The 27,337-nt window shown below is 44.3% G+C and overlaps 1 protein-coding gene across 1 annotated transcript in view; it reads right to left on the reverse strand.

Moving 5' to 3' along the window:
- Window positions 1–27,337, reverse strand: part of ADGRA2 (adhesion G protein-coupled receptor A2) — a 402,513-nt gene that overhangs the window by 205,653 nt on the left and 169,523 nt on the right. The window contains exon 2 of the mRNA XM_069213453.1: window positions 4,656–4,727. Within this exon, the coding sequence (XP_069069554.1) occupies window positions 4,656–4,727 (72 nt within the window). The remainder of the gene's footprint in view (window positions 1–4,655; window positions 4,728–27,337) is intronic.

A 27,337-nucleotide genomic window follows, 5' to 3' on the forward strand; every position in this document is an offset into this window, starting at 1 on the left:
AACATACATGAAGGGTAATAATCAGAAAATTTGCTAAAGACCCTAATGTAATAAAAATATTGCAATACCTAATTTCTCATTTGAAGCTCACTGGACCTACACATTGAGAACGTCAATGAGTAGTGTTTCAAAGATTTAGGGACTCATTCCGAATTTGGCGTCACCAGACCACCAAACTAGTGATGGTGGTCAGACCGCTGCACTCCTGGCGGTTTGACCACCAGATTACGATCTTGGCAGTCGGACTACCAGGAGACCGCTGCCACTGCCGGGATCATGGTTTTTTGGTGGGGTGGTGGTGGTTGAAGTCATGGTCAGCCACGGCGGTGCCCATGGCAGCACCATTGCGCTAATCACAACTTCACTTTCCGGCAGCCTTTCCATGATGGTGTCACCGTCCTAGAAAGGCTGGTAGAAAGCCAGAGCTGGGGGCCACAGGGTAGCCCCTGAACTGCCCATGACCATGTCATGGGCAGTGAAGGAGTTCCCCTGCCAGCATCCTTGGAATGCACACTGTCTGCTATGCAGATAGTGCACATACTGAGGGTGCTGGTGTGTGATGGCATTGGCCTCAGCTCCCTTAAGGGATCAAAGGCCCATGGCACTGCACTGTTCCTGTAGGGCTGACCGGTGGAAACGTCGTACTACGATGTTTCTGCCGGTCAGCTGGGTGTAAACATAGTTATATGACCGGATGAGGTCGCCGGCTTGATGGCGACCTCATTCCTGTGGTTTTGGCGGTCTGACGGTTAGACCACCAAAGTCGTAATGGAGCCCTTAGTCATTTCTTAAATAAATGCTTAAATACTTATGGAGTTCAGAGATATCCCTGATGTTTGACTCAAGTTTAACAATTGGACAATACCATATGGAATGTACTACTGAATATTGACACCAACAATATCATGGTACAGGAATATCGGAGATAGAATATGAGGGACTAAATATCGAAAGGAAAGTGCTTTTAGGAAAGTATAGAGTTACCATTTCTAGCTCCACATATATCTAGTTTGAAGATATATGTACTATGTAGGTACATATATGTCGACTTTGGTTTAGAAAATCTAGACTTTCTTACCTGTCAATATTTTATTTTCAATATTCTGTTCTTGGCTTCCATACATAGAGGACACCCTCCACATATGGGTCATTTTACACTACACAGCACAGAAAGACAGATTTCTTCTGTTTAAAAAACGAATACTGATTGTTCATGCATCCTACCGGTTCATTGATTACAATGGTGGATTTCTGCAAATTAAATGGAAATCTTCCTCTTTAAAACAGAGAAGGAGCTTACTTACCAGCAGAGTCAATGGAGTGCATAGTTATATGTTGGAGGCAGAATGGATGCAGAAATGTAAGAATATACATTTCCCATGGTTGACCTAGAGTCTGGTTATAGGCTAGATTACTTTACAATAATCTGTATTTCTCAGTCTTACTCTTTCTCGTCACAGTCCTTAGTAGTAGGTGAATCCCACTTCTGAGACAGATTTCTTGCCCCACCCACTCAGCTGCTGTTCGAAAAAGTGCACTGGAATAGAGAATCTTCCTGTATTATCAATCTAAAAGCCAGCCAGAAAGAAGCAGTGCTGGGGGGGGGGGGGGGGGGGCGGTGGCCTTGGTGTAAGGGTTGGATGAGAATTAATTGGGCTGTAAGACATTAACTACACATCCGTCTGCCTTGACCAGGTCATTATTAATCAGGTATTATGAAGGTACTCCACAAGCCTTTGGGCTGAAACTCATCACACCCACACTGCTACACCCAGTGATTATTTTATTGAGAATTCAAAATGTTAATCATATAAAGAAAAATGTTTAGCACTTCTTTCCTAAACAGTAAGGATCTGTTGTAATCTGTCCGAAGAAAGTAATATCTAACATAGATATGTGGGTGTGTGGCAGTCAAATATGTCCTGTACTACTGACTGAGATATTACCATCCTTCTGGTAGATTGTCTCCGATTGTCTCTAAATCCCATAATCTCTCTGGTCAAGGGATCTGATTACTGAATAGGCTAAATCAGCAGAGGATCTTATAAATTTACTGGGGGAGGAGAGGATGAGGACTGCCCTGACCCGATGCCTCAAATGTCACAAATAGACTATAGCCTATATGATTTGTGGAACCATATTGACCTTCAAGATTGCTCAGCATCACTATTATGAGAGCTAGACAATGCCAATCTTGTTTTTTCTCTGAAACAGGACAGAAGAAGTAATGATTTCCTGTACTCTGTCCATGGTGGAGTTCAGTTTAGGGCAAAAAGAAGGGCTGAGACAAAGAATGGAAGCTAGCTTCTAATTCAACAATACTCTTCGTTGTCGCCATAGCCACCAAAATTGACTTTACCAACAGGAGCATCATAAAAATGAATTACTTTTTCGAATGGCTGTGTCTTGGGAATTGTCAGAACAAGAGGAAGCTCCTCTGGCAGACAAAAGGCCACTTGCCTATAATTTCTGGAGAATATGGGCTCAGGGACCATCAGAAACACATGCCAAGAGCAGGTGCTCCTTACTAATACAATAGGGCTCAGATTTACTAATATTCAAGCAACACAGCATGACAAATAGATGTCATGACTGAGATTAACAGGTCAAGATTGATGCAGTTAGGCTGTAGGGTGAATGGAAGTGGCAAATTTAAGATCCCTGAGGACCTTTAAGAAATACATATCAAGTCTCAAGAGCAGGGGAGGTGTTTCAGAGGTGGATACTAATGCAAAGAGTGATATGTTGTTGAACATGTTTAGATTAGCAGAATGGATGGCTGGTAACCTTTCAGAAGCCAGAAAGTGGCTGGAAAGAAACACGGGGTATAACCATTTAGGGATTTGTAAATTACTAATTGTGAACAAGCATAGTGGCATAAAGCTAAATGGGATTTAATTATTGCATGCTAGGTCCACTTTGACCTGGGCAGCCTGGTTCTGAACCCCTGCGAGTTTGCAAGTTGTTGCAATAGTTCAAGCATTATATCAACACATTAGGGACCAGGGCAAGTATTTATAGGAGCAGTGGGGTGTAAATTAATTAATTCTTAGTGACTCAGTTCACTTGAGGAAAAGAAAGAAAGAAAGATAATTGACACAGGTTAAATTTTCTTGGAAATGGAGTTGAGGATAGGCCTATGGAATACATCCAACTGAAAGGAAGAAATGAATGTCCCTCAGGTATTATATATGCATTCTGTAAGCCCAGGTATTATATTTTGTGCATGCAATATCTTGCAAATTGTGCAGGTTAAACATTTTGCAGGATTTTGCCTGCGGGAAACGGGGATTAGATGAACATTTCTCACAAGGATATAAGAACTGGCAGAAAGAGACTAATTATTTCCTGCCAGTATCTCAAGTGAATACTAGAGGTTAAGTATGTTCTTGCACACATTTTATATGCAAGATACCTGTTGGTACAGTTCAGAGAATTCCACGTCATTTTCAATTAATTTCAATAAAGAAATGAGGTTTCTCACAATACTAGTCTTAGGGATGTTCAGTTATCACTAATTATTTTCCAGTGCTAACATCCCTTCAAATAGATTTGCCACCATGGGTCAAATGCTAAATTCTAGTTTGAGACTCATCTGTATGTCGTCTGAATATCGTCTGGATACATGTGGTAGCCTAACTCATGACTACAGGATTTGTTCTGGGGGCATAAAGGCACGGAAGAGGTCAGACACAAATACGGCCCCAGTCGTGGGGGTCATAGAAATACCTCACAAAGAAATTAATTAGTCAGGTTGCTATTTGCACCCCCTGCGATTGCATACAAAACAAAGAATGGTGGCCTGAAAGAATAGCAGATCACATCCCTGTCTGCATTCCTAAATGGAAAACGTTTTTGAAGAGAATCCTCTGTACCTTAAAGAAACAGGTGTTGGTATTAAAAGAAAGTTTCCTCTTTAGGAAACATCTCAGATCAAGAAGGGAAGGCTACCAATACCTTCCATAAAGAGGAAGGTGTCTCCAGCGGACATCTTTGTCATTGTGAATCAATTACCACCACCTTTGAGTTGCAGGTAACTCATCATTGGTTTGTCAAAGCAATCATAAACCATTCACACGTGCTGTACCAAAAAATAAATTAGGAAGAGATGTCACTTTCCCACCCCTTCGTAATTGTGATTTGGTATGCGTTGTTAATCAGTTTTCTAAGTTGGACAGGTTTCTCAAAGCCTGAAAATGATTTTAATACATAACAAAAATCCATTTTGTGATCCCAAACCCTGTGACTTTGCTAATTACAGAAATTGAGATGGCAAAATAAACTGCAAGTACAAATTAAACCGCCACACCACTGCATAATTTGCTTCTTGCCTAGCAGTGCACAAAAATAATGATTTGCACAAAGGCTTATGTTCCATACATATTAACAGTCATTGCCTCTAGGACCACAGTGTGGAAGCTGTAGACCAATCCAGATGCACAATGGTTATGTACTTGAGAGGCAAAGAGTAAGAGACAACGTTCAGCAGTGAAAAAAAAAAGACTAATTTCTAAGAATCACAGTATTTTTCCACAAATGCTGGCCTGAGTCCCCTACCCCCACCTCTAATGTATGTACTTGTAGCAGTCCATTTCGTTAAAATGACAATTCCCCCTCATTACAGTTCAGCTCATCAGGGCACAATGGGTACTTACAGCTTCTCGAGGGCCTGCAGGCCGAGGAAGGATGCATTCCTTAGCACCGTGATCTTGTTGTTGCTCAAAACTCTGGAAGAAAGAGAAAGAAAAGAGGTCCTTGAGTTATTCAGCCAGAGGGAAGAGATGTACTAGCAAGCGCCTATTAGTAGGACGGGCCTGTGGGTGCTAGATGCGCGGTCTGGGAGGAAAACTAGGGTGCAGAAGTCACACATGAGCCTCAAACGTTCCCTCTGACTCTGTTAAAATACATTATTTTATCTTCCAAGAGGGAGAAAAATATGAAAGGCTGGTGTGCACCATTATTGTTTCTTATAGTGTAACTTCAGGGTTCTTTGTTAGCTAAACCAGACTTGGACTCCTCTTTGACGAGGCAACAGAAATCCAAGAGGGCTGAATCCAAGTCAGTGTTTCAAGGTAACCACATAAACTACACACATATAGTGACTAAATGGTGCTCACTTATATACTCATGGTTATCCTAAAAACCTATCAAGGAGCTGTCCACCCATATCTACGTTGCACACCTCCTTCGAGGAGGGACTCACCACTCTCAGCTGAAACATAGACCTATGAGTATTCTGCATGTCCACTGTGGGAACATGCATCATTAGATCGCAAACACTGTCCTAGTGAGGAGATGTGGTCTAGTGTGGCAGTTATCAGTGGTGGTTCCTCTATAGGAGCAGAAGAGCCTAGTCCCCACTACTTTGAGCCATCCATGCCCCTTTGAAAATACATTTGTTTGAATTATTTTCTGTTAGTTGATTAAGTTCATATTTGGTGCGGCTTCGTTTCGGACCTGGGCTCGGGTGCATTTGCTTTCACTGATGTCACATGCCAACAGGGAGGGGGAGGAGCCTGAGTGTTGCCACGGAGAGCTTCGGTGCTGTGTAATTAAAGTCATTTAAAGTGTGCATGACAGACTGGCTGGTCTCTCGACTCGGCCAGCCTGTCATGCGCACTACAGGCTTCTCAGTCCAAATCCACTCTGCCTCGTGTGAAGGAGGTGGCCAGCTAATTCATTCCTCTATTTCTTCACGGGGGCAATGTTTTTGCCTTGTCCATCCAATCCCAGCACAGCTCTCATGGTATTTAATATAGTAAAAGTCATAAGAGCTATGTCGGCATTGGACTTTTTGGCTAAAAAGCAACCTCCAGTCTCGGGCACAGGAGAGTCAGGGCTATGTGAGGGCAGGAAGAGCATAGTTATGGTGCTGCTTTATTTTAAAGCCCAAAATATTTGGTCATGTTGTCTTTAATTATGCTCTGCTGGGGCACTCTGAACGTGAACATATAGGAAGTCTGTGCTGATAGCTGAGCTGTGTGCAATTCATCCCCAGCATTGGCGACAAGTATGTGGCCTGTACTTATTACTAAAATACAGATATAACTGACAGGGGTCCCGGTCTGTAATTAAGAACGTAATCAAGATGCAGAGCATTAAACGGGCAGCTTGAGAAAATGCCTTTTGAAATCTACAAGTACAACATTGAACAACAGATTTAAGGCTGTCTTAGATTTCATATTTTTTTCTTCACCAACCACTGTGCACAGTTTACAAATGTGTATTTAGTGGCCCCACCTCTTTCAAACCTCACCAGCCGCTACTGCCAGCTATTTAACCATTATACACAATATATAAATCTCATTGCCTGCGAAAACGAGCACTGGCAACACAATAGGTGTTGCCTATGCGAGATCTATTGGCTTAGTCAAGGTTTTGCCTAAAAAAATATTGATAAAGCCAATTGAACTTGCATAGATAAGCCCTATTGGTTTCACCATCGCTTGTTTCTTTAATTTTGGCTTTTATATGAAATTTGCTTTTTTCATTACACTAGTCAGGGTTCCTTCACGGATGGGACTGTCTGTGTTTTTTCATTGAAAAATGACCATTTAGGCTAACCTACACTGCAAAATAAGTAGCATGGTTTACTGCTGGATGCTGAGCTCAAAACCCTGCATAATCACAAGCACGTATTTTAAAGTGACCTAGATAGTGTCTCCAACCCTTAATGTCACAATAATGAGCGTCCAAACACTGCATCGTTATAGATCCTTGGTAGCGCCGTGAAGTGTCTGCATGGGAGCTGGGTAGATTTGAGGAAAGGAAAAGGGCGGGCAAATCATGATGTTATCTAGTGGCTAAACTGTAGATTCTGGACCCAGGTGGCCTGCTTTACAATCTACAGGCCAGATGTACAAAGCTATTTAGCATTTCTTAACAGTCCAAATTGCTATTTCAGTCTGTTATGAAATGCTAAATGGGCATTTGAGATGTTCAAAGCCCATTAGCGAATCGCAAATTGAGATTTTTTTTTGTTTTTTTACCCAGTAGATATTGCAATTTGTGATCCTCTAAATAGGAAATCGCAAATAGGGATTAAATATTTGCGATTCCTAATCAGGTATCCTAAGCATTTCTTTAATGCAAATTGGGCATTCAGGAAATGCAATTACAAGCTACTTCAAGTCGATGGTAACCATGTGCAATTTAAAAGCACCCAAAGATGTTTTTTTTTATAAAGTTCAACAAAGCTCTCACCTGCCCCTAGGGCATATGTGTGTTCTACATGTGCACCACTATTTTCGGGGTGCATCAGAGGGTGCCTTTTGCCCATACCCTTCTTGTTTTTGCATTTCCAAAATCGCTATTTTGGAAATGCAAAACTGGCCCATTGACACAAATGGCATAGGAATTCTTAATTGTGATTTCCTAATAGTGATTCCTACTTGGTAGGAATCACTTTTAGGAAACCAGGATTTTGATACATATCATTTTGCATTTCCTAAATAGCGATTTCTATGGCATCACTATTTAGGAAATGCAAACTTGCTTCTTCGTACATCTGGCACTTAGTTTCTCCCATTGATCATATTATGTGATGGGGAGGAATAGACATTTTTTGAGGTGAGCAGTGAAGCCTGGTTGCAACAATGAGGCTAAAAACACAAATAGTGACCTTTTTGAGGGAAGTGAGACCCAGATCCATCACCTTCAACAGTCTAAAGCTAAATAGAAACTATCTCAGTTGCTGGACCGATTCACCCTTCATCATTCATGGTGATACAATGATGCTACCTAATAATATTACCTATTCGTTAAGCACTTTAGGCTTCATGATAGGTATTGAAAGTGCAATCTTAATACTCATACAAGAGAATGCACTTAGAGGTGTAAATGGCAAAAGCTATGCTATAGACATGAATTCATGAGCACCATGCAGTTGTGAATCAATCAAATACGTAAAAATACACATATGCACATGGCTTAGCATCTGCTGCTCCGTGGAAGCTAACATAATGCTATAGAAATGTATTAAATAAATTATGGTGGTCCTATGAACAAGTGATGCATAACCAACATATCAACTAGAACATAATTCAGCATACAGTTATGCAAATGTAATGTTGTCAGGCTAGTACTTAATCAGCTGTAAAAGTGCATGTAGCAATGGTGTCATTCTTTACAGTGTGCCTATGTATTTATCTCTCCTTATGAATTTCAGAATGTCGCTATGCATTTTGTATACGATGTCCCTACACATTCACTACCAATGTAACAATGAAAACAGTCTGTATAACCAGTCAAAGTACCCATGTATAAAGTGTCTATGCATAATCCACTTATTTATTTCCAGGGGATAATCAGCAGGTATTTCATGGTCATCCATGCATAAATACTTGGAGCCCAGTGCCTGTCCTCAGGTAAAGGCCCAATGCAGTTTCTGCACTTGCACACACTGCTGTAACTGTAATAAGCTTAAAAGCACAACTGCAGAGCATTGAACATGGAAAATGAATTATAAAAAAAGGCCGATTAAGACCTCTATCACAGCCTGAGCAGTGGATGGGCACAAAATAAGTTGAGTCAATCTATGCTTGGTTCATGCTCCACAGAAAGGAAATGAAGTGACGCTTGATCTGTGCTGGGCAATTAGGAGGAAACAAAATAGAGTGACACTGAAGCCAACAAACAGTAAGCAGTGGATGGGCTCCAAGCCCTTTTTGTAAATAATAGAGTCTTGCAAGCAAGAGTGAATGCAGAGCATGCATTGTCACAGGTTTGTGCTCAAAACCGAGTCCATAAATGTAATCTAACCATCTAAACAAGAACAGTCTGCTCCGCTTTGATTTCAAAAACACCTGTGGGCCTTGTTGTTCTGTTACTGTGGGCATAGTACAGGCCCCTGCAGCATAAGCAGAGGCGTAGCTTGAGGGGGTGTTTGGGGCATTACACCCCCCTAATAAATCTGATAAATAATTGGGTACAGGTGTTTTCAGTCGGGTATTTTGAGATGTCTGTTGGATTTCAACAGGAATTTTTACATACCCAGACAAAAACATACAAACACTCTCTCACTCTCTGCCTTGAAAGTCCTCAAAAACCATGGATATTTTACCAAATATTGTGTTTTCTCTCTAAATATTCCTATCAATCCGCATTTGTCTCCGTTTCCACTGCCTCTCTCATGCACCCTGCTTGTTGTATAATATATTTAAACATTATATACCAGGTTGATTGTCAGCAAATCAGAAGCCTGTTCCCCCCAACAATCATACTGACCAAGGTGCACCCCTGAGTGTGGGTGAGGATGGGGCAAGTTTTCAGGGCCCAAGCCCAATGAATATGTATATGAGATAGGGGAGATTCAAGGGCCCCTGATTATAATCTGCAGGGGCCCCCATAATGTTGCATTATGCTGCTGACTCTTAAAGTAGGCAACACCATTTTAAAACATTTGGCTATAAAAATTGGACTTTTACATTGATTTATTGTCATATTGATTGGTTGTTACTGTGTTTATCCAATGAAGTGCAATATTAAGATTCGTTGGACTTTATTTTATTGGCTCAAGCGATGTACAAGAATTTTATAATATCAGCAAAACCACAATGTTGTCTCAAATTTCTTTAGTCCTTTCGGGAATTCTACATTCAAAAGAATGTAAATGTCAGTCAATGCTAAAAAAAAAAAAAAAAAGCATTAAAATGTGCGTTTTTCTCAGGATCCCGTCGGCAGCTCAGCAGAATGATGTGGTTGATGAATACCAGAGTAGTCTTGTCTTGAATCCAACTTGTGAGTCTTTCTTCCACCACCCTCCACTTCCTGCATCTCACTCGTGCAGGTTTTCACCCCTGCTTTCACCTTGTAATCATTGTTTTCCTATCCTTCTATTTTCCTCCTTACTCCCTTTTTTTCCTTTCTCCAGCACTGGGTTAAAGGTTGATGGTGAACAATTAGCCCTTATCCCTAAATATGAGTGCCAGTGCCCACCACCTGCAACCACTGGCACAAATTAAGCACTTGACATCTTTGGATTGCTTTGTCCCTTTAATATCCGTGTGATCCAGAGAGTATTACATACAGGGCCCCACTGTGCTGGTTTTGCCCCGGGGACTGAGGGAGCTGTGATCTAAAGACACCTCATGTGCATTACTTATTTTCATATCTGCTGAAAAAAGTAGATGGTTCCGAAAACGTCCTATAAAGAGGTATTTGGTTTCTTATTTGTGCCTTAGGGTCTCGGGTGGCAATTATACGGTAATGTAGAAAACATGTTTTGACTTTCTAATGTTTGGCCATAAAGCTACGAATTGTATAACCTACCTATGATATGTTGCATGATTCATTGAAACACTTAGGGGCATGTTTACAAGCCTCTAGCACCACCTTTTGCCACCCTAGCGTAATTTTGGTTTTACGCTAAGGTGGTGTAAAGGTGGTCTTCCTCCTGTGCCGTATTTATAAAGTGGTGTAATGCTTACATTGCACCAATTTGTAAACCCTTGTGCCATATTATGCATGTGCCAGGCATAATGTATGCAAAGAGGGGTTCCGAAGCAGGGTGACCTGAAAAAGTGGCGCAGGGAAATTTATAGCATTTCACTGGGCCATTTTTTCATTCATTTTTAATGCCTGCTCGAAGCTGGTGTTAAAATTATGCACCCATTTTAATCAATGGACCTCCCTCTCCTCTGCAGCACTATCATAAAAAATGTTGACGCTAGTTCAGTAAAGAGCCACAATAGCGTCCAAAATTTGGACACTATTGCCCTAACAACTTCCATGGCGCACCATATTATAAATACGACGCAACCATGGTGTCATTGGGTGCAGCAAGGGTGACGCAATAAAAGTGGCACATCGGGACTGATGCGCCACTTTCTTGTAAATATTCCCCTTAGTTTCGTAGTGAAAATAAAGGACAACAACCAAAAATATGTGAAAGTTTATCTGAGATCCCAGAAATGAGTGACAGCTTCCAACATTCCATAACAATTTTTATCCACCCGTTCTATGCGATCATAGCATCCAGTGGCGGCCGGCAGTTTCAGGAGGGAGGGGGGCGGGCAGCACACTTTCTTTCACACACACACACACGCACGCACGCACATCCATTAACACTCATCAACATTCAACATGCACGCACGCACCATACATTCATTTACGAAGATCACACACAGTCACACACACACTTACCTTCAGCCTCGGTCGGGAGAGTTGGGACTGCTGCCTAACCTCGCTGGCTGACCTTAGGTCAGCCAATGAGGGAAGGCACCAGTTCCAACTTCGTCACAGAGTGGGATGGGGTCAGTGAGACTTCTGACCCCACCGCTGTCTGTGGCAAGATGTCACTGATTGACACTCACCCTGGGTGCTTCAGGGCTTGAACCTGAAGCGCCCAGGTCGAAGTCCATGGGTGATGCTTCACTCGTTACCCGTGGGAGGGCCTTGAGGCACCTTTGCTGAGCCGAGGAGGTACGCCCACAAGAGCTGTGACCTCTTCAGCCCAGCAAAGTTCAGCTCAAGCAGCCAGGAGTCTGCACAAATCGCGCACGTCTGCTCCTGGCTGTCTGATCTGAACATGAAGAGTTCCTGTCAGGCTGACCTTTGTTCAGCCTGACAGACACTCTTCAGGAGGGCCAAAAGGTGGGGGTGTGTGGCCCCTCCTCCCTAAAGGACGGGCCACGCCTGATAGTATCACATTTAATCCAATGCAGTTGTTAATTATATTATCTGCTCAGAAAACGCGAGCATATTTTTGTAAAACTCTGAATAACTTGCAACCTGTGCTGTTGTGGGTCAAAAGAGTCTTCACGTACCACAGATATTGTCCAGCCTCATGGAGGGTTCAGGCTACCCACATCAAAGGCGTCAAAAATAGCAGTCTGGTTTTCTATGGTTGTTTTAGCAGGGTATATGAGTTCCTTTGAAATTCTAGGTTGCTGATCTCTCAGGGAAAACAGATAAGCATGAATATTCATGTCCTTGAAGACTCTGCTGTTCGACCTATCTTCTCTTTGTTGTACTGCACTGTAACCCCAAGGGCTTGCTGCAGGCCAGTGTGCCACTGTGTGACCATGCAGTGACCTCTGCAGTGTGTTATTGTGGGACCATGCGCTGATCTGTGCACTGGAACCCAGAGGGCTTGTGGCAGGTCAGTGCGTCAATGTGTGACCATGCACTGATCTATGCAGTGTGGTATTGTGGGACCATGCGCTGGTCTATGCAGTGTGTTATTGTGTGAACATGCGCTGATCTGTGCACTGTAACCCAAAAGGATTACTGCAGGCCAGTGTGTCCCTGTGTGTCCATGCACTTATCTGTACACTGTAACCCAGAGGGCTTGCTGCAGACTAGTGTTCCAATTTGTGACCATGCACTGATCCATGCACTGTAACCCAGAGGGCTTATGGCAGGTCAGTGTCACACACTGATCTATGCGGTGTGTTATTGTATGACCATTGCTGATCTGTGCATTGTAACCCAAAGGGATTACTGCAGGCCAGTGTTCCACTGTGTGACCATGCACTGATCTATGCAGTATGTTATTGTGTGACCATGCGCTGATCTGTGCACTGTAACCCAAAGGGCTTGCTGCAGGCCAGTGTGCCCTGTGTGACCATGCATTTATTTATTCAGTGTGTTATTGTGTGACCAAGCGCTGATCTGTGCACTGTAACCCAAGAACTTGCTGCAGGTCAGTGTGCCACTGTGTGACCATGCACTGATCTATGCAGTGTGTTATTGTGTGACCATGTGCTGATGTGTGCACTGTTACCAAAAGGGTTTGCTGCAGGCCACTGTGACCCTGTGTGACCATGCACTGAGCTATGCTGTGTTTTATTGCATGATGATGCTCTGATCTATGAACTGTAACCTAATGGGCTTGGTGCAGGCCAGTTTATCCCTATGTGACCATGCACTGACCCGTGAATTGTAACCCAATGGGCTTGCTGCCGGCCGGATTGCCACCTGCGTGACCATGCACTGATCTGTGCAATGTAACCCAGAGGACTTTCGGCAGTCCAGTTTGCCCCTGCGTGACCATGCACTGATCTGTGCACTGTAACCCAAACTGTGTGCTGCAGGCCAGTGTGCTACTGTAGGCCATGCACTGATCAGTTAACTGTAACCCAAAGAGCTTGCAGCAAGCCAGTGTGCCACTGTGCGACCATGCTCTGATCTGTGTCCTGTAACCCAAATGGCTTGCTGGCGGTCAGTGGGCCCCTATGTGACCATGCACTGATCTATTCAGTGTGTTATTTTGTGACCGTGCACTGACCTACACACACTAACCCAAAGGGCTTGCTGCAGGCCAGTGTGCCTCTGTCTGACCATGCACCGATCTATGCAGTCTGTTATTATGTCACCATGGGCTGATCTCTGCACTGTAACCCAAAGGGCTTACTGAAGGCCAGTGTGCTCCCGTGTGACCATGCATTGATCTGTGCACTGTAACCCACAGGCCTCGCTGCCACTAGTGTGCCACTTTGCGACCATGCTCTGATCTGTACACTGTAACCCAAAGAGCTTGCTGCAGGCCAGTGTGCCCCTGTGTGACTGTGCACTGATATAGGCACTGTAACTCAAAGGGTTTGCAGCAGGTGAGTGTGCCCCTGTGTGACCATGCACTGATCTGTGCACTGTCAACCAAAGGGCTTGCTTGCTGCAGGCCAGTGTGGCACTGTGTGACCATGCACTGATATATGCTGTGTGTTATTGTGTGACCATGCACTGCTCTGTGCAGTGTAACCCAGATGGCTTGTGGCAGGTCAGTGCGCCAATGTGTGGCTATGCACTGATCGATGCACTGTAACCCAAAGTGCTTGCTGCAGGCCTTTGTGCCCCTGTGTGACCATGCACTGATATATGCACTGTAACCCAAAGGGTTTGCTGCATGTGAGTGTGCCCCTGTGTGGCTATGCACTGATCTATGCACTATAATCCAAAGGGCTTGCTGCAGGCCAGTGTGCCTCTGTGTGACCAAGCCCTGATCTATGTAGTGTATCATTGTGTGACGATGCGCTGATCTATGCACTGTAACCCAAAGGACTTCCTGCAGTCTAGTTTGCCCCTGCGTGACCATGCACTGATCTGTGCACTGTAACCCAAACTGTGTGCTGCACACCAGTGTGCCACTGTAGGCCATGCACTGATCAGTTCACTGTAACCCAAAGGGCTTGCTGCAGGCCAGTGTGCCACTGTGCGACCATGCTCTGATCTGTGTCCTGTAATCCAAAGGGCTTGCGGGCGACCAATGGGCCCCTATGTGACCATGCACTAATCTATTCAGTGTGTTACTTTGTGACCATGCACTGATTTACACACTGTAACCCAAAGGGCTTGCTGCAGGCCATTGTGCCTCTGTGTGACCATGCACTGATCTATGCAGTCTGTTATGGTGTTACCATGGGCTGATCTGTGCACTGTAACCCAAACGGCTTGCTGAAGGCTAGTGTGCTCCTGTGTGTCCATACATTGATCTGCGCACAGTAACCCACAGGTCTTGCTGCAGCCTAGTGTGCCACTTTGCAACCATGCTCTAATCTGTACAGCGTATCCCAAAGTGCTTGCTGAGGCCAGTGTTTCCCTGTGTGACCATGCTCTGATATATGCACTGCAACCCAAAGGGTTTGCTGCAGGTGAGTGTGCCCCTGTGTGGCCATGCACTCATCTGTGCACTGTCAACCAAAGGGCTTGTTGCAGGCCAGTGTGCCACTATGCGACCATGCTCTGATCTGTGCACTGTAAGCCAGAGGGCTTGCTGTAGTGCAGTGTGCCATTTCGCGACTATGCACTGATCTATGCAGTGTGTTATTGTGTGGCCATGCACTGATCTACACACTGTAACCTAAAGGGCTTGCTGCAGACCAATGGGCCTCTGTGTGAACATGCACTGTCAACCAAAGGGCTTGCTGCAGGCCAGTGTGCCACTATGCGACCATGCTCTGATCTGTGCACTGTAAGCCAGAGGGCTTGCTGTAGTGCAGTGTGCCATTTCGCGACCATACACTGCTCTGTACAGTGTGTTACTGTGTGACCATGCAATGAACTATGCAGTGTGTTATTGTGTGGCCATGCACTGATCTACACACTGTAACCCAAAGGACTTGCTGCAGACCAATGGGCCACCGTGTGACCATGCATTGGTCTGTGCACTGTCAACCAAAGGGCTTTCTGCATGTCAGTGTGCCACTGTGCGACCATGCACTGATCTGTGCACTGTAAGCCAGAGGGTTTGCTGCAGGCCAGTCTACCACTGTGCGACCATGCACCGATCCACACACTGAAACCCAAAGGGCTTGCTGCAGATCAGTGTGCCTCTGTGTGCCCATGCACTGATCTGAAAACATGCTTATGAAGAAGTCGTAACACAATCTTCTAATCTTGACACCATAGGTGAACTGCAGTTGGGGTACTTTAGAGTACATCTAGTTGACCGCCTGCTGCCGAGATTGTTGTTCAGTTGCAGGTAAAAAGGTTAGTCCCTCCACCTTTCATCAGGTCCATAAAAAGAGTACCATGGAATTGCTCAATAATAACACCCGTAATTGACGTACAAAGACATTTCAGGTTGTGTGTATGTTGTACAAACGATTGAGAGAATCGCCTTTTTATTATTCACTTATTGGCCTTCTTCACAACTTACGCAGTTAGTAGGAAATTAAACAAGGTTAAACAAAATACGGAACAAAAATAGGATACAACTCACTAAAGTGTTGAGATTTGTCAAGTACAATGTTCCTACTTTGGAACAAGCGACGGCGGGGGTTGGGGGCATCAACTCGGTAGCGGGTTGTGAAATGACTGAATATTCAGGAAGCTGGCAGCTCCGCTGAGTGCAATACCCTCTATTGCAGGAAGCTGCAATCAGGCTGTGCAGGCCTAGCCAGGCACATCCACTTGGGCTAAGAGCTTCCTGCAATACAGGATAAGGGAATCCGGAGGTCAGAGGGCTGAGAGCACTCATCAGGTGTTTAGAACCTTTTTCCGTTCTGGGGTCCTTGGCGCTGACACTGACGCGGGCCCCAAGCTACTACAATGAAGAGATAATAGTGGAGTGAGCAAGTGTGACATCTGGAGACATGTTTTGTCATGGTACTGGGATTATTGTAGCATGCAGTCTGCCATTAATGTGGCAGTATGGCCTTACACCGCAGTGAGCCATCAGCATTGCTCTTCAACTATTTCTGAGAAGTCTGTCAGAGAACCAGAGAACTGTCTGAATCTTCCTGTAATGTTATTGGTTGGTTGGTTTTTTTTGTTTTGTTTTGGTCAGTCTCCATGTTGGCGTGGGTATTGATTAAGGGAGGCCAGGCGTGGCGGCTGCTGTTCCTGGCTTGCTTTTTGCTACACGTGGCACGGCCCTTGCTACCCCCAGGCTCATGGGTGCTTATAGTAGTGAAAGGAACAGAAAGTAAGGGTTAATCTGCAGCAAATAGGAGGTGAGGAGACAGAAAGTCCCCTACAATGCTTTGAAGAGACATGCTACCTGGTGCTGATCTCCTAAAGTTTCTGTTCTTTGTTTCCCTCAGTGAGCACCAAAATCATGCGAGCTCACTGAAGATTCCACCTGTGTAATTGTTATGACAACACAGCTGTGATGGAGTTCAAGAGGGGTAGAAAAGTGCAAGCCTCCTTCAAAGTCATCTAAACTCTGCTTTTGTTGAACTGACAGTGGTGGCAACACGATCATTAGTAAGGAACAGGCCTTTTCCCCCCTTTTCCTTCAGTGGAGATGCCTTCTGTCGTCCACTGACATAGGAGATCATACCTCTATGTTACTTTTGTCCTTTTCCCCAGAGTACTGGTTTCCTGTTGATGGGATTGCCATACCTTTACCTTTTCATTTGCCACTGTACATCTGCCAGAGTACTCCCAGCTCCTCTACCTCTTCCTGTACCCTATCCCACCTTCATCTCTTTGAGATGTGACTTGCTGTTTGGTACCAAATACACATTCCACCAAACCTATTTAAAACCAACCGAGGAGAAGATCCTCCTGCCTGGGGCTCCTACATGCATTACAGCTATTGTGTCCCTGCACCCTATGATGGGAGGATCAAGCAGAATTGTAAAATTGCAAGAGAGCATATTGGCCATCTTTCCCTGTACAATCATCCTATTTTGACCACAACCTTTTTGGAGAATTTCTCCTTGACCAAGGGAGGATCCACACCCCAGTGCTGTTGAAAAAGACTTTGATCTAGAATGAAAGTGTTGATTGATTGCTGTCTTTCTCTCAGACTGGGGTTAAATCCGATCTGCATGGTGACTGAATTGCTGTTGGACGGTCCTGCATTCAGAGAGCTCATCCTGTGGTGGAAGAAGATGCTGGGCTTCACCCTCAAGAGAGGATACAGCCAGGAACCCAGTTGCACGCAGGACATGTGAGGAGTTGATGTGAGATCTGTGCCACACCAGGATATGAGGTTTTCCAGTGCTAATAATGAGGATTCCCATCACTTCATTGTTACCACTCTCAGCACTGCCTTGGGCCCGGGGGGGGAGAAGAATTGCTGCCTACCGCATCTGTTGATGAGCCTGGGTCATCTCTGACACCGTTTTCACTGCAGGAAAGACTAGCATGCCATTGAGTTCCCCACAGGAGCCTTATGAACCATATTAGCTTCAACGTCTTGAATGGTGAATCAAAGAGGAAATCACACAGTCTAGAAGCATTGAGAGGACCGAAATCCTTCAAGTAGTTAGAGACATATGTGCACTTGAACCCCTGAACTGCGGTCTGCAGCTTGGTCTTGACTCGAGTGGGAGCCAAGGTCCATGCACTCTGTCCTGTGGGCACCTCTTGCTCTATAAAATCCAGGAACGGGCAGTTACTGAGATGCAGGGTCTTTTTACAAGTATTGTGCCATATTGAGAAGATTGACGCCTTCTGGCTCCAAAACCACGTTTGGTACTTCTGCCACTAGCCCATGTTCTAGTGGGCTCCGGAGAGAATCTGCTAAGACAGTGTGCACCAGACACTGCCTTCTGCTCCCCTTGCAATTCATCATTTTGCTTACTAAGGTTTTGGGTAGACACTTGATGCTTTTGGAGAGGTTTTACACATAGCATCTAAATGTCATCCCAGGGCAATAAAAATATAAAGATGCTTTTGACTGTGAGAGACTTGGAAAGGTGTCCTTAATATGACTGATGGGCCTGCTACTGTGATGTTGCTCACATCGCTGTTGAGGACTATTCCTTATTCTAACTATGACAACTCACAATCATACTTGCACTCATCTCACCTGAAGGAAAATGTCACTGGGTCATGAACCTGGGTTCCATGCTTGCAAAGCTGATTAAGAACACTTCCATATTAGGCATAATAGTCAACAACAACAGAAAATGTCACTCTTAGCGCATAAGTGCCATAATAGTATTCGGCTTCAGACCTCTGGCGAGGAAAGAGCTAGCGAGGTCTAATCGTCTTAAGCATTATTTTATTCACTGTATTTTGTTTTGTGTGTATTAAAGTACTTTTCTTTTCATGTACTAAAGCACTGAATCAACCTTAAGTTATTATGAGTTGTTACTCTTCAATGCTATTGCCTGATTGTGTAAATCTTTGTAACTTCTTTGAATAGGCCGTGCATTGTTCACAGTCATTACCACTGAGACCTATCCCCCACCATGAGCAGAGGTATATCTGTCACAGATCAGAAATTATCCTGTTCATGGAACTTGCACTTATAAGGTCTTCATAGACGGAAGGCTGTCAGGGGCATCTCCCTACTTCTCTATACGTTTTCACAGTAACCCATGAGCCTCATAAATCAAGCCCAAGAACAGGAAATTAAACTTTTTATAGTGTTTTATTTTTAAATGGAAACTTTTATGCCTCAGTTTTCTCTCTTGAAAATAAAACGCAAGAGGCCTGTCGCATTCCCCAAGCCCTTTCCCGAGCAGGAAGTGGGCTGATAGAGACGACCTCTGAACAGAGAACGGGGGTCGCGGCGTGGGTGGGGGGTGTCGCATTCTGATTGGCTAGTGGACTGAATGGGATTCATACAAAGAAACAGTGACCGTGCAAAGCCTGGCACATATTTCTTAGTTGCGTTTCGCCGAGATTATTGTCACTTTTAGGGGACTATTACATTTCCCTTGTTTGTATGGATGCTGAACGTGAGTTCTCCCACTCTTAAAGCTTGGCATGTTTGAAGCAGTTGCATTTGCATATGTTTAAGAAATGTACATCAAATTTATATCAAACCTATTCGTCTTATTCCGAATTTGTAAGATTATGTCAGTGCGGTTCTCTGTTGCACGTCTGAACCTGCCGCCTAAGATAACAAGCACTGGAAAAGGCAATAGGTCTCGCCTTTGTTTAAAAAAAAAAAAAGTGCTATGATGCAGCTGCAGCGTGAATTTGTGCACCACATCGTAAATGTGAAAATGTGCACCGTTTTGTTTTCCTATTTATTACAGGATCCAAATTGGATTGGTAAATAAAAAAAAAAGCTAGTGCCAAATCAATTTTTTTTTACAAAAGCACGTCGGGAAAGCAACAAGGATTGTTGGGGTGCAAGCAACACATATGGGGTGTGTAGTGAGGAAGGGTCACAGAGGACGAGGTCGGGAGTAACACAGAGGGCAGTATGATAAATACACTACATGGGCGAGAAAGATCGCAACATAACAAGGGGAAGAAGCAGACGGGCGAGAAAGAAATGCAGGAGAGAAACACTCAAGGGCAAGCACAACATGGTGGGGCGTGGGGTAGAAGCACATAGACAAGAGCAACAGGGAACGCGGTAGAGGGGCGAAGAGAGATAGCTGGAAACACATGCACTGTCACGGAGTGGTTAACCAAAAAGTAAACAAGCATTTGGAATGCAACGGGTCTCGCGTTTGCTCGTGTTAGAGCTGATAGCGTTGTAAACTCCTAACCGGACTTTTCACTCGTAATGAAACCTATCAGCAAAAGTGCAATTATGTACGTAACAGGAAAAAGTGCAATTAACTGTGTAACAGGGTCGATATTATGTAAAGCGCTCGACTTCTGCCAAGCGAGATCGCGCTGGGAAAATAGAGAACAAGTAGTCCACAAGCCGGACGGAAAACAGCGAGCCTTGCATGGTTTCTGTACTTGGTCTATGCGCTCGAGGAGGGGTATCCACCGGTAAAGGCATAACGTATGCATGCCTTCCACTAATGAAATCAAGCAGATTCTAACAGGCAAACCCACGAGCCAATGAAAGACACTGACGTGACGTGGACATGGCTCCGAGCCCTTTTTAATTCCTAAAGCGTCTCGCTTAGCAAAACGCATGCGCAAGCGCATGCGACGCAGGCTCGACCCTAAAAAGGAGTGAATGAAAAGTTAGCAGTGGAAGGACACAAGAGATGAGGCCATGCGTCAGGGTATGGACAAACACAAAATGAGGAATAAAAGCCTGGACTACCAGTCTTTGAAGCAGGGTTGACAGCATATATATGTTGCTGTATTAAAAGCATGCTACATAATGTGATAAACAGTTTGCTTTCCTATTTCCAATGCACAGCAATTAAAATGAAGGAGAAAATCACATTTGAAGTTTATGCAAATATTAATCTGTCCAGCAAGCACTCACCCTAGAGTTTAGAGAACCGTCCTACCATAGAGTTTGTTTTCAACATTCACATATTGATTTCCATCGATGAAGCCCAGAATTGATGGAAAGTTATAGACTACGTGTAAATAGCTTTAATAGTTATGAAGATGCATAGCTTCAGGCCAGAACAAGTTACGAGAGAGAGTGAACAAACGTAAGCTACAACTTTCTATGGAAACTACAATCCAGTAATAAATTGAAATAGGTTGCTAAAAACTGAAGGTTCCACTGAAATTGACAGCATGTTGAGTGTAAGGGTGGTGTTGGCTGAAGTGGGAAGGTTAGGGTGGTGGTGAGTGGTGGTGGAGATAGTTGTGTGGGTAGAGGTAAGATGGTGGTGATGGTTAGGGTAGTGAGAGTGGTAAGGTGGTGGTAGTGGTTAGAATGGTGTTGTCAGTGGTGGTGTTGAGGGTGGTTGGTGGTAGAGTGATGGTGGTGAGGAAGATTAATGTGATGATGGTTGGGTGTTGCTGGTCAATAGGGTGGTGCTGGTTAGGGTAGGGAGGTGGTTATGGTACGGTAGTGGTGGTAAGGGTAATGTTGTGGTGGTTAGGATGCTGATGGAAGTTAGAGTTATGGTGGTAAGGGTAGGATGTCGGTGGGGTGGAGGTTGTGGAGAAGGTGATGGTAGGCTGGTTAGGATGGTGGTAGCTTAGGTCATGTGATGGCTAAGTTGGTTGGGGTGGTTAAGGTGGTAGTTTGGATTGGGGTTGTTATGGGGTGGTAGAGTGAAGGTGGTGGAAGCTAGGGTGGTGGTCACTGTGGTTAGGGTGACGATTATTTGAGTGGTGGTTAGGGTGGTGATGGTAAGGATTGGGTGGTGGTTAGGATGGTTTGGTGGTTAGGTTAGAGTGGTGGAGGGTAGAAGAGTGGTGGTGGTGGTTAGTGTACGGTAGTGTGGTTAAGGTAGTGGTATTTAGGATAGGCGTATTAAGGTGTGGTGATAGGATGGTGGATTGTTGTTGGTAGGGGTTGTTGGTGGTGTTTTGGCTGGTAGTGGTTAGGATGGCTGTGGGTAGGTTAGGGTGGTGGGGGTTAGGATGGCAGTGGTTAGGTTAGGGTGGTGGCAATTAGGGTGGTGGTGGTTAGGGTGGGTGTGATGGTTACAGTGGTGGTTAGGTTGTGGGAGGATGAGGTTGGTCACGTGGTGGCTAGAATGATGGTTTGAGTAGCTGTTAGGGTTAGGTGGTAGGGTGGTGAAGATCAGGGTGGGGAAGTGATTATGGAAAGATGGTGGTGGTGGTTAGAGTAATGTGATGGTGGTTAGGGTAGGATGGAGGTGGTTGTGGTGAGTGTGATGGTGGTAGTTAGAGTTGTGAGTGGAAGTGGCAGGGTGAGGGAGTTGGGGTAAGGTGGTGGCAGGCTGGTAGTTGTAGAGTGGTGGTGTAGTAGGCTGGTTCGGGTGGTGGTAGTAGTTAGGGTCATGGTAGTAAGGTGGGGGGTGATGAGTATGGTGGTGGTTAGCCTAATGGTAGGGTGGTGGCGAGGGCAGTGGTGGTAAGGATGGCAGCAGTTAGGTTTGTAGTTTGTATTGTGGTGGCTATGGTGGTATTAGTTTGGACGAAGTTGGTGGTGGCTAGGGTGGTGGTTAGGGTGGCTATAGTGATGATTGTTAGGGTGGTAGTGGAAGAGGTTGGACAGTGGTTGTTAGGATGGTTTTTGGTTAGGACAGGGATTTGGTGGTTTGTAGAGTAGTAGTTGTTAAATGGAGATGTGTCTAGGGTTGTGGTGCTTAAGGTTGTGGTAGTAAGGGTGATGGTAGGTGTAGTGATAGGGTGGTATAGTGATAGCACGATGGTGGTTAGTTTGGTGGTGGTAACATGGTGGCAGAGTGGTGGTAGTAGGAGTAGGGTGGTGGTAGGCTGGTTAGGGTGGTTCTGGTTAGAATGGTGTAGACAGCATAATGGTGGTTAGCGTGGTGGTGATGCTTATGGTGACAATTAAGGCAGTGGTAGGGTGGTGGTAGCAGGGGGAGGGTGGTGATTAGGTTTGTAGCAGGGAGGTCATTTGGTTGGTGGTAGGGTAGTGTTGGTGGTTTTGGTAGTGGTGTTTAGGATGAATGGGTGGTGTTTAATGTAGTGGTAGTTTATTATGGTGGTAAGGAGTTGTAGTAGTATGGTGGAATAGTGGAGGTTGTGTGGTGATCACAGAGTGGTGGTTATGGTGATGTTAGAGTGGTTGTGGTTAGGGTGGTGGTGGATAGTGTAGAGTGTTGGTGTGGGTTTTTAGTAGGGTGGTGGTATTTATGATGCTGATTATCTAGGCAGATGGGGTGGTGGTAAGGGATAGTGGTGGTGGTGTGGTGTAGTAGAGTGGTAGGGTGTTGGTTAGGGTGGCCTGATTACAGTGGAGTAGTGGTGGGTAGGGTGGTAGTTATGGTAGGATGGTAGTTGTATTTAGGGTAAGGTGGTAGTGATTAGAATGGTGGTGGTGTTTCAGGTTGTGGTGGTTAGGGTGATGGTAGAGTGATGGTGGTAGGGTGGTGGTTAGTATGGTGGTATTTATGGTGATAGTTTGGAAGGTTATGGTGAAGGTGGTTAGGGTGATGGTGGCAATGGTTATGGTCACGGTGGTTGGAGTCTGTGGTGGTGGTAGTGCTTTATAGGGTAGTGGTGGTGTTTAGGGTGCAGATAGGATTATGGTTGGGTTGTGGTTAGGGTGATAGTTGTTTGTTTGGTGGTGGTTAGGGTAGAGGCATGGTGGTTAGGGTGGTGATAGTTATGGTAGGGTGCCATTGATGGTGGTTAAGTTAGGGTGCTGACGGCTAGTGTGGTGATGGTGTGGTTACAGTGGTGATGGTTTGGGTGATGGTGGTAGGGTGGTGAGGGTTATGGTTTGGTAGTAAACTGAGGGGTGGTAGTGGGTATGGTATTTGTGGTGAGGGTGGTGGTAGGATGGTGATGGTATTGTGGTGGTAGGGTGCTGGTAACATATTTACAGGATGGTAGTGGTAGGGTGGTGTGTGGTGGTGGTAAAGTGTGGTGGCGATATAGTGATGTAGTGTGGTAGTATGATGGTGGTTGTAGGGTAGTAGGGCGATGGTATGCATACAGACATCGGAGGGAGTCAGAGGAACAAGCAACAGCAAGGCTGACCGAAGATGAAAGAAAAAAAGTACCTCAGTCCAATGGTGAACAGCTGAAGGACACTTCTCAACAAGATAATGTCAATACTTGGTCTACGCTCCAAGGAAGGAAGAGAACATGAAACCTGTATGTGCTGACCAATGAGGAACCAGAAAACAAGAGTGACAATAAAGCTAAGAAATGGGTGGGCTCTAATGCCCTTTTAGATATACAAAACCTCTTGCAAGTGACAGCGCGTGCACTGCTTCAGGCGAGACCTAAAAACGGACAGAATCACCAGAAGCCTGCTTTGGCAATACCATAAGAACAGTGACACTGAACAATACCCTTAAGATCCCTTTACAGAAGGATATAAAACTTGTTTTTTAACTTTTCTTGTTTGAGTTCTGTTGAAGAGGCCTTCTGCAGACTTAAAACTTCTATTATGGATTTCCAACCAAATAATCATGCCATGTGTTACATGTTTCTTCCGTGTTTGGTGGGCACTAACAAGGTCCTCAAGCTCACCCTCACAGAGACATTACTTCTTGATTGATCAGAAGGGAACGGTGAAAGGTTAACCTCTCAATTTAAAATAAGAAAAAGCAATGTAATAACTATATCAATAATGTGTTTATATACATTATCTGCATATGTAGTTATTGCTGTATCATACCATAGGTCAGGTTTCACCACTTAGCAAATCAATGGTACCCGCTTTGCCAACCTTGGAAGGAAGAAAATCTGAGTTAACCCTGCATTTAATCCTTCTCACTTTTTTTACATACATGCTTTGTGGTCAAGTTATTTAGAGTGTGGCCACCTCAGGTTTACATGACTCCGGTTTCTTTTTTCCAGTCAAAAAACATATGCCAAGGTAGACTTGACTTTTCCTATGCTCTAATCTTTTTGTTGACAGCCATAATTGCAGACAGTGGACTCTGAAGCCGATGGTGTCAGCATGTTTGTTTTCATGAATCCTGTACAAGGTATCTCTACGCAGATGAAACACTACGAAATTATGATCTATTAAGTGAGGATTTCGAATTGACCCCTCTCACACTTGAACCAGAAACCATGGTTCAGATGTACTAAATGGTTTATGGTCGCAAATCCTCTAATTCAGTAAATCAGAGGTTTTATGGCTGATAAAGTGTTTTTCGATGTACTAAACACATTTAACAATTTAGAAAACGTTTTCTGAATTGCATAATGCTTTTGGAATCGGTTAACTAATTGATTTTTACAAGGGACATCTTTTGTTCATCCCTTCCAAATGCCAAATTGGAACCCTATGCAACAATAGTTTGCAACCATAATGTTGTTTGCAAACCATGAATAAGTTACTGACTCCGAAGTTGAGGTGGTAACTCATTCACAAAAGGGATGGGATCCCTTTGAGACCCCCTTCCTGTTGTGAATTGGGGTGGCAGTTTCAGGGAGAGTAAACCGTGCATTGCTAGTTCTCATTGAAGTTTTTCAAAACTGAAAACATTTTCTTGAAGAGCAGCCATGCTTGCTTAAAAAAAAAAGTGTACAGTTATTTAAAGTAAATACAGGCATGGTGGTCTGCTGTCTATTACAGGCCACCATGCCTCTCTTTGCAGCCGATCAGGAGTCACAATTTCCACCTGTTTAATGCATATTAATTTGGCAGGTGGTCTAACGATGCCTAAATTCCCAACACCCTCCCCCCCACCACCACCACCACCACAAATAGCTGTTTTACATGTTAGTCCTTTAGTACATAGGCCGATTTGCATAATTCATGTGTGTTTTTCAGATATATTTAAGTCCTGGAAAACTCAAACTTGAGCTGCTTGCTCAATCTGAAATTCAGAGGAGGGCTGGTTTATAGGAAAACATTCACAGTTCACAACAGCTCTGTGCCTCTGAAAGGTCACTCACTGCCACAGACAGCAACCTGTTGGGGTATATCCTGTTCTTAGTTAAAAAAAATAAAATAAAATGCAGGGACCAAAAAGTTTTAGAAGCCTCTTGCTGGCACTGGCACACGCCTGAGTTGCCAAATACCAGGGCTGCCCAGTTTTGATTCAAACTCATGCCTCAATCTTCCACCATCACCTTACACTTCCTGTCTCCTTAACTCAATTTTGCAGCTCCTTTTCACTTTTATCTATTGTACACGGTTATTTAAACCACAGCCTGGCCTCTGTGGTGTGGATGCACAATACAACAAGCATTAGCATAGCGAATAGGTCTTGCCCTTGGGACCTTATAAGTATTTAGCTATGCAGCAAATTATCCTGGGTGCTACAACATCTACTGTTCTTGAATGTGGGCCTTTTGACACTAATAGGCACATTATAGCACTGCATTGAGAAGTACTTATTTAAAGAAATGTTTTAAAGAAATTTTTATAGTATGCAAATTAAGATAGTTGGGTTGTTTGACTATACCAGCATAAGGTTTAAAAACTGGACTTCCAGGTAATTGTACCCACACCAGATAGTCTGGCACCAAACAGACAGCTCACAGGAAGATATCACCCCTCTCTATAAATCACTCATTGATTGACATGAACAAGACCCCCAAAATGTCAGTTCACGACGACTTATGACACATCATGTGACCAGAGCAACAAAGATGGAATATCAATATTGAATTAAAATTGTATCCTAGTGCCATCCTTGGCGCTGTCCCCAAAAGCGTGGATAGGGCACCAAGTATCAGCAAGCCAATAGCTTATCACTATGGGTTGTAGCACGATCATGTGATGTGATCTCTGAAAGTTCGATTTCTCTAACATAACAGTTGAATAGCACATAGGGCGCTGTCAGACTGTTGGGTGAGCTCAATAGTTGGGAACAAAAATGTGCATCACTGGAACTAATTTTAGGGCAGGGCCCATACTGGCTGATGTTCTTTTCTGTGGCTGCTGTGTGGCTACACACTTCCCCAGTGTTCCCCTTGACTCACCACTGTAGGTAACAAGAACTGCCTGTATCTGGCACCTCAGCTTTCGGCACCTACCGGGAGACCACAAGGGAAGTGACTGTCCAGGGCAGTGAAAACAACTTCACCCAGACACAGTGGACACCAGCATGAGTGCGGTGGTCACTTAGGATGGGATAGCAAGAGGTTAGAAGTTATTCTGAATGAAGACTGTGGAGACTGACGTGTTTGTTGGTTAAATGCCCTTGCAACCACGCAATTAAAAGTATGGGGAAATCATTCCACAGTTGCCGCATCTGCATGAAGTGTTTTACCTTTTATTACCCTGCCTGGGCACGTTAACTCTACATGTCACAATAGGGCTATATAGATCTAACATATGCATTGCCTCAAGTGGTACTATTTTCAGGACGAGTTTGCACTATATAAAATTGCATTAAAAAAAAAATAATAATAATTAAAAAAGAACCTCTCTCCAGCTTGCAGCCTTTGTCAGGCGCAGACACTGCAAAGAAACAGCAAAATACCCGACAACAAGGACGAGGAAGAAACAACATACCCTCAGGGAGCACGAAGCGGAAAGGCAAAAGAAAAGAGTAGTGTGCCAACACTAAGGTATATGGCCGAACATGCAATAATCCATGGAACTGGGTCAGTCTCCAAGGCGTAACAAAAGAGCCTCAAAGCGAGACAAACGTAAAACATTTACCTAAGAAGCTAAAGGAATTTTGAAATGCAGGCCAAGGAACGAATGAAAGTGATGGGCATGTGATGGGTGAGGTGAAAACCCACAGAAATAGATTACAACATG

The sequence above is a fragment of the Pleurodeles waltl genome, chromosome 11, assembly GCF_031143425.1.
Source record: "Pleurodeles waltl isolate 20211129_DDA chromosome 11, aPleWal1.hap1.20221129, whole genome shotgun sequence".
Taxonomy (NCBI): domain Eukaryota; kingdom Metazoa; phylum Chordata; class Amphibia; order Caudata; family Salamandridae; genus Pleurodeles; species Pleurodeles waltl.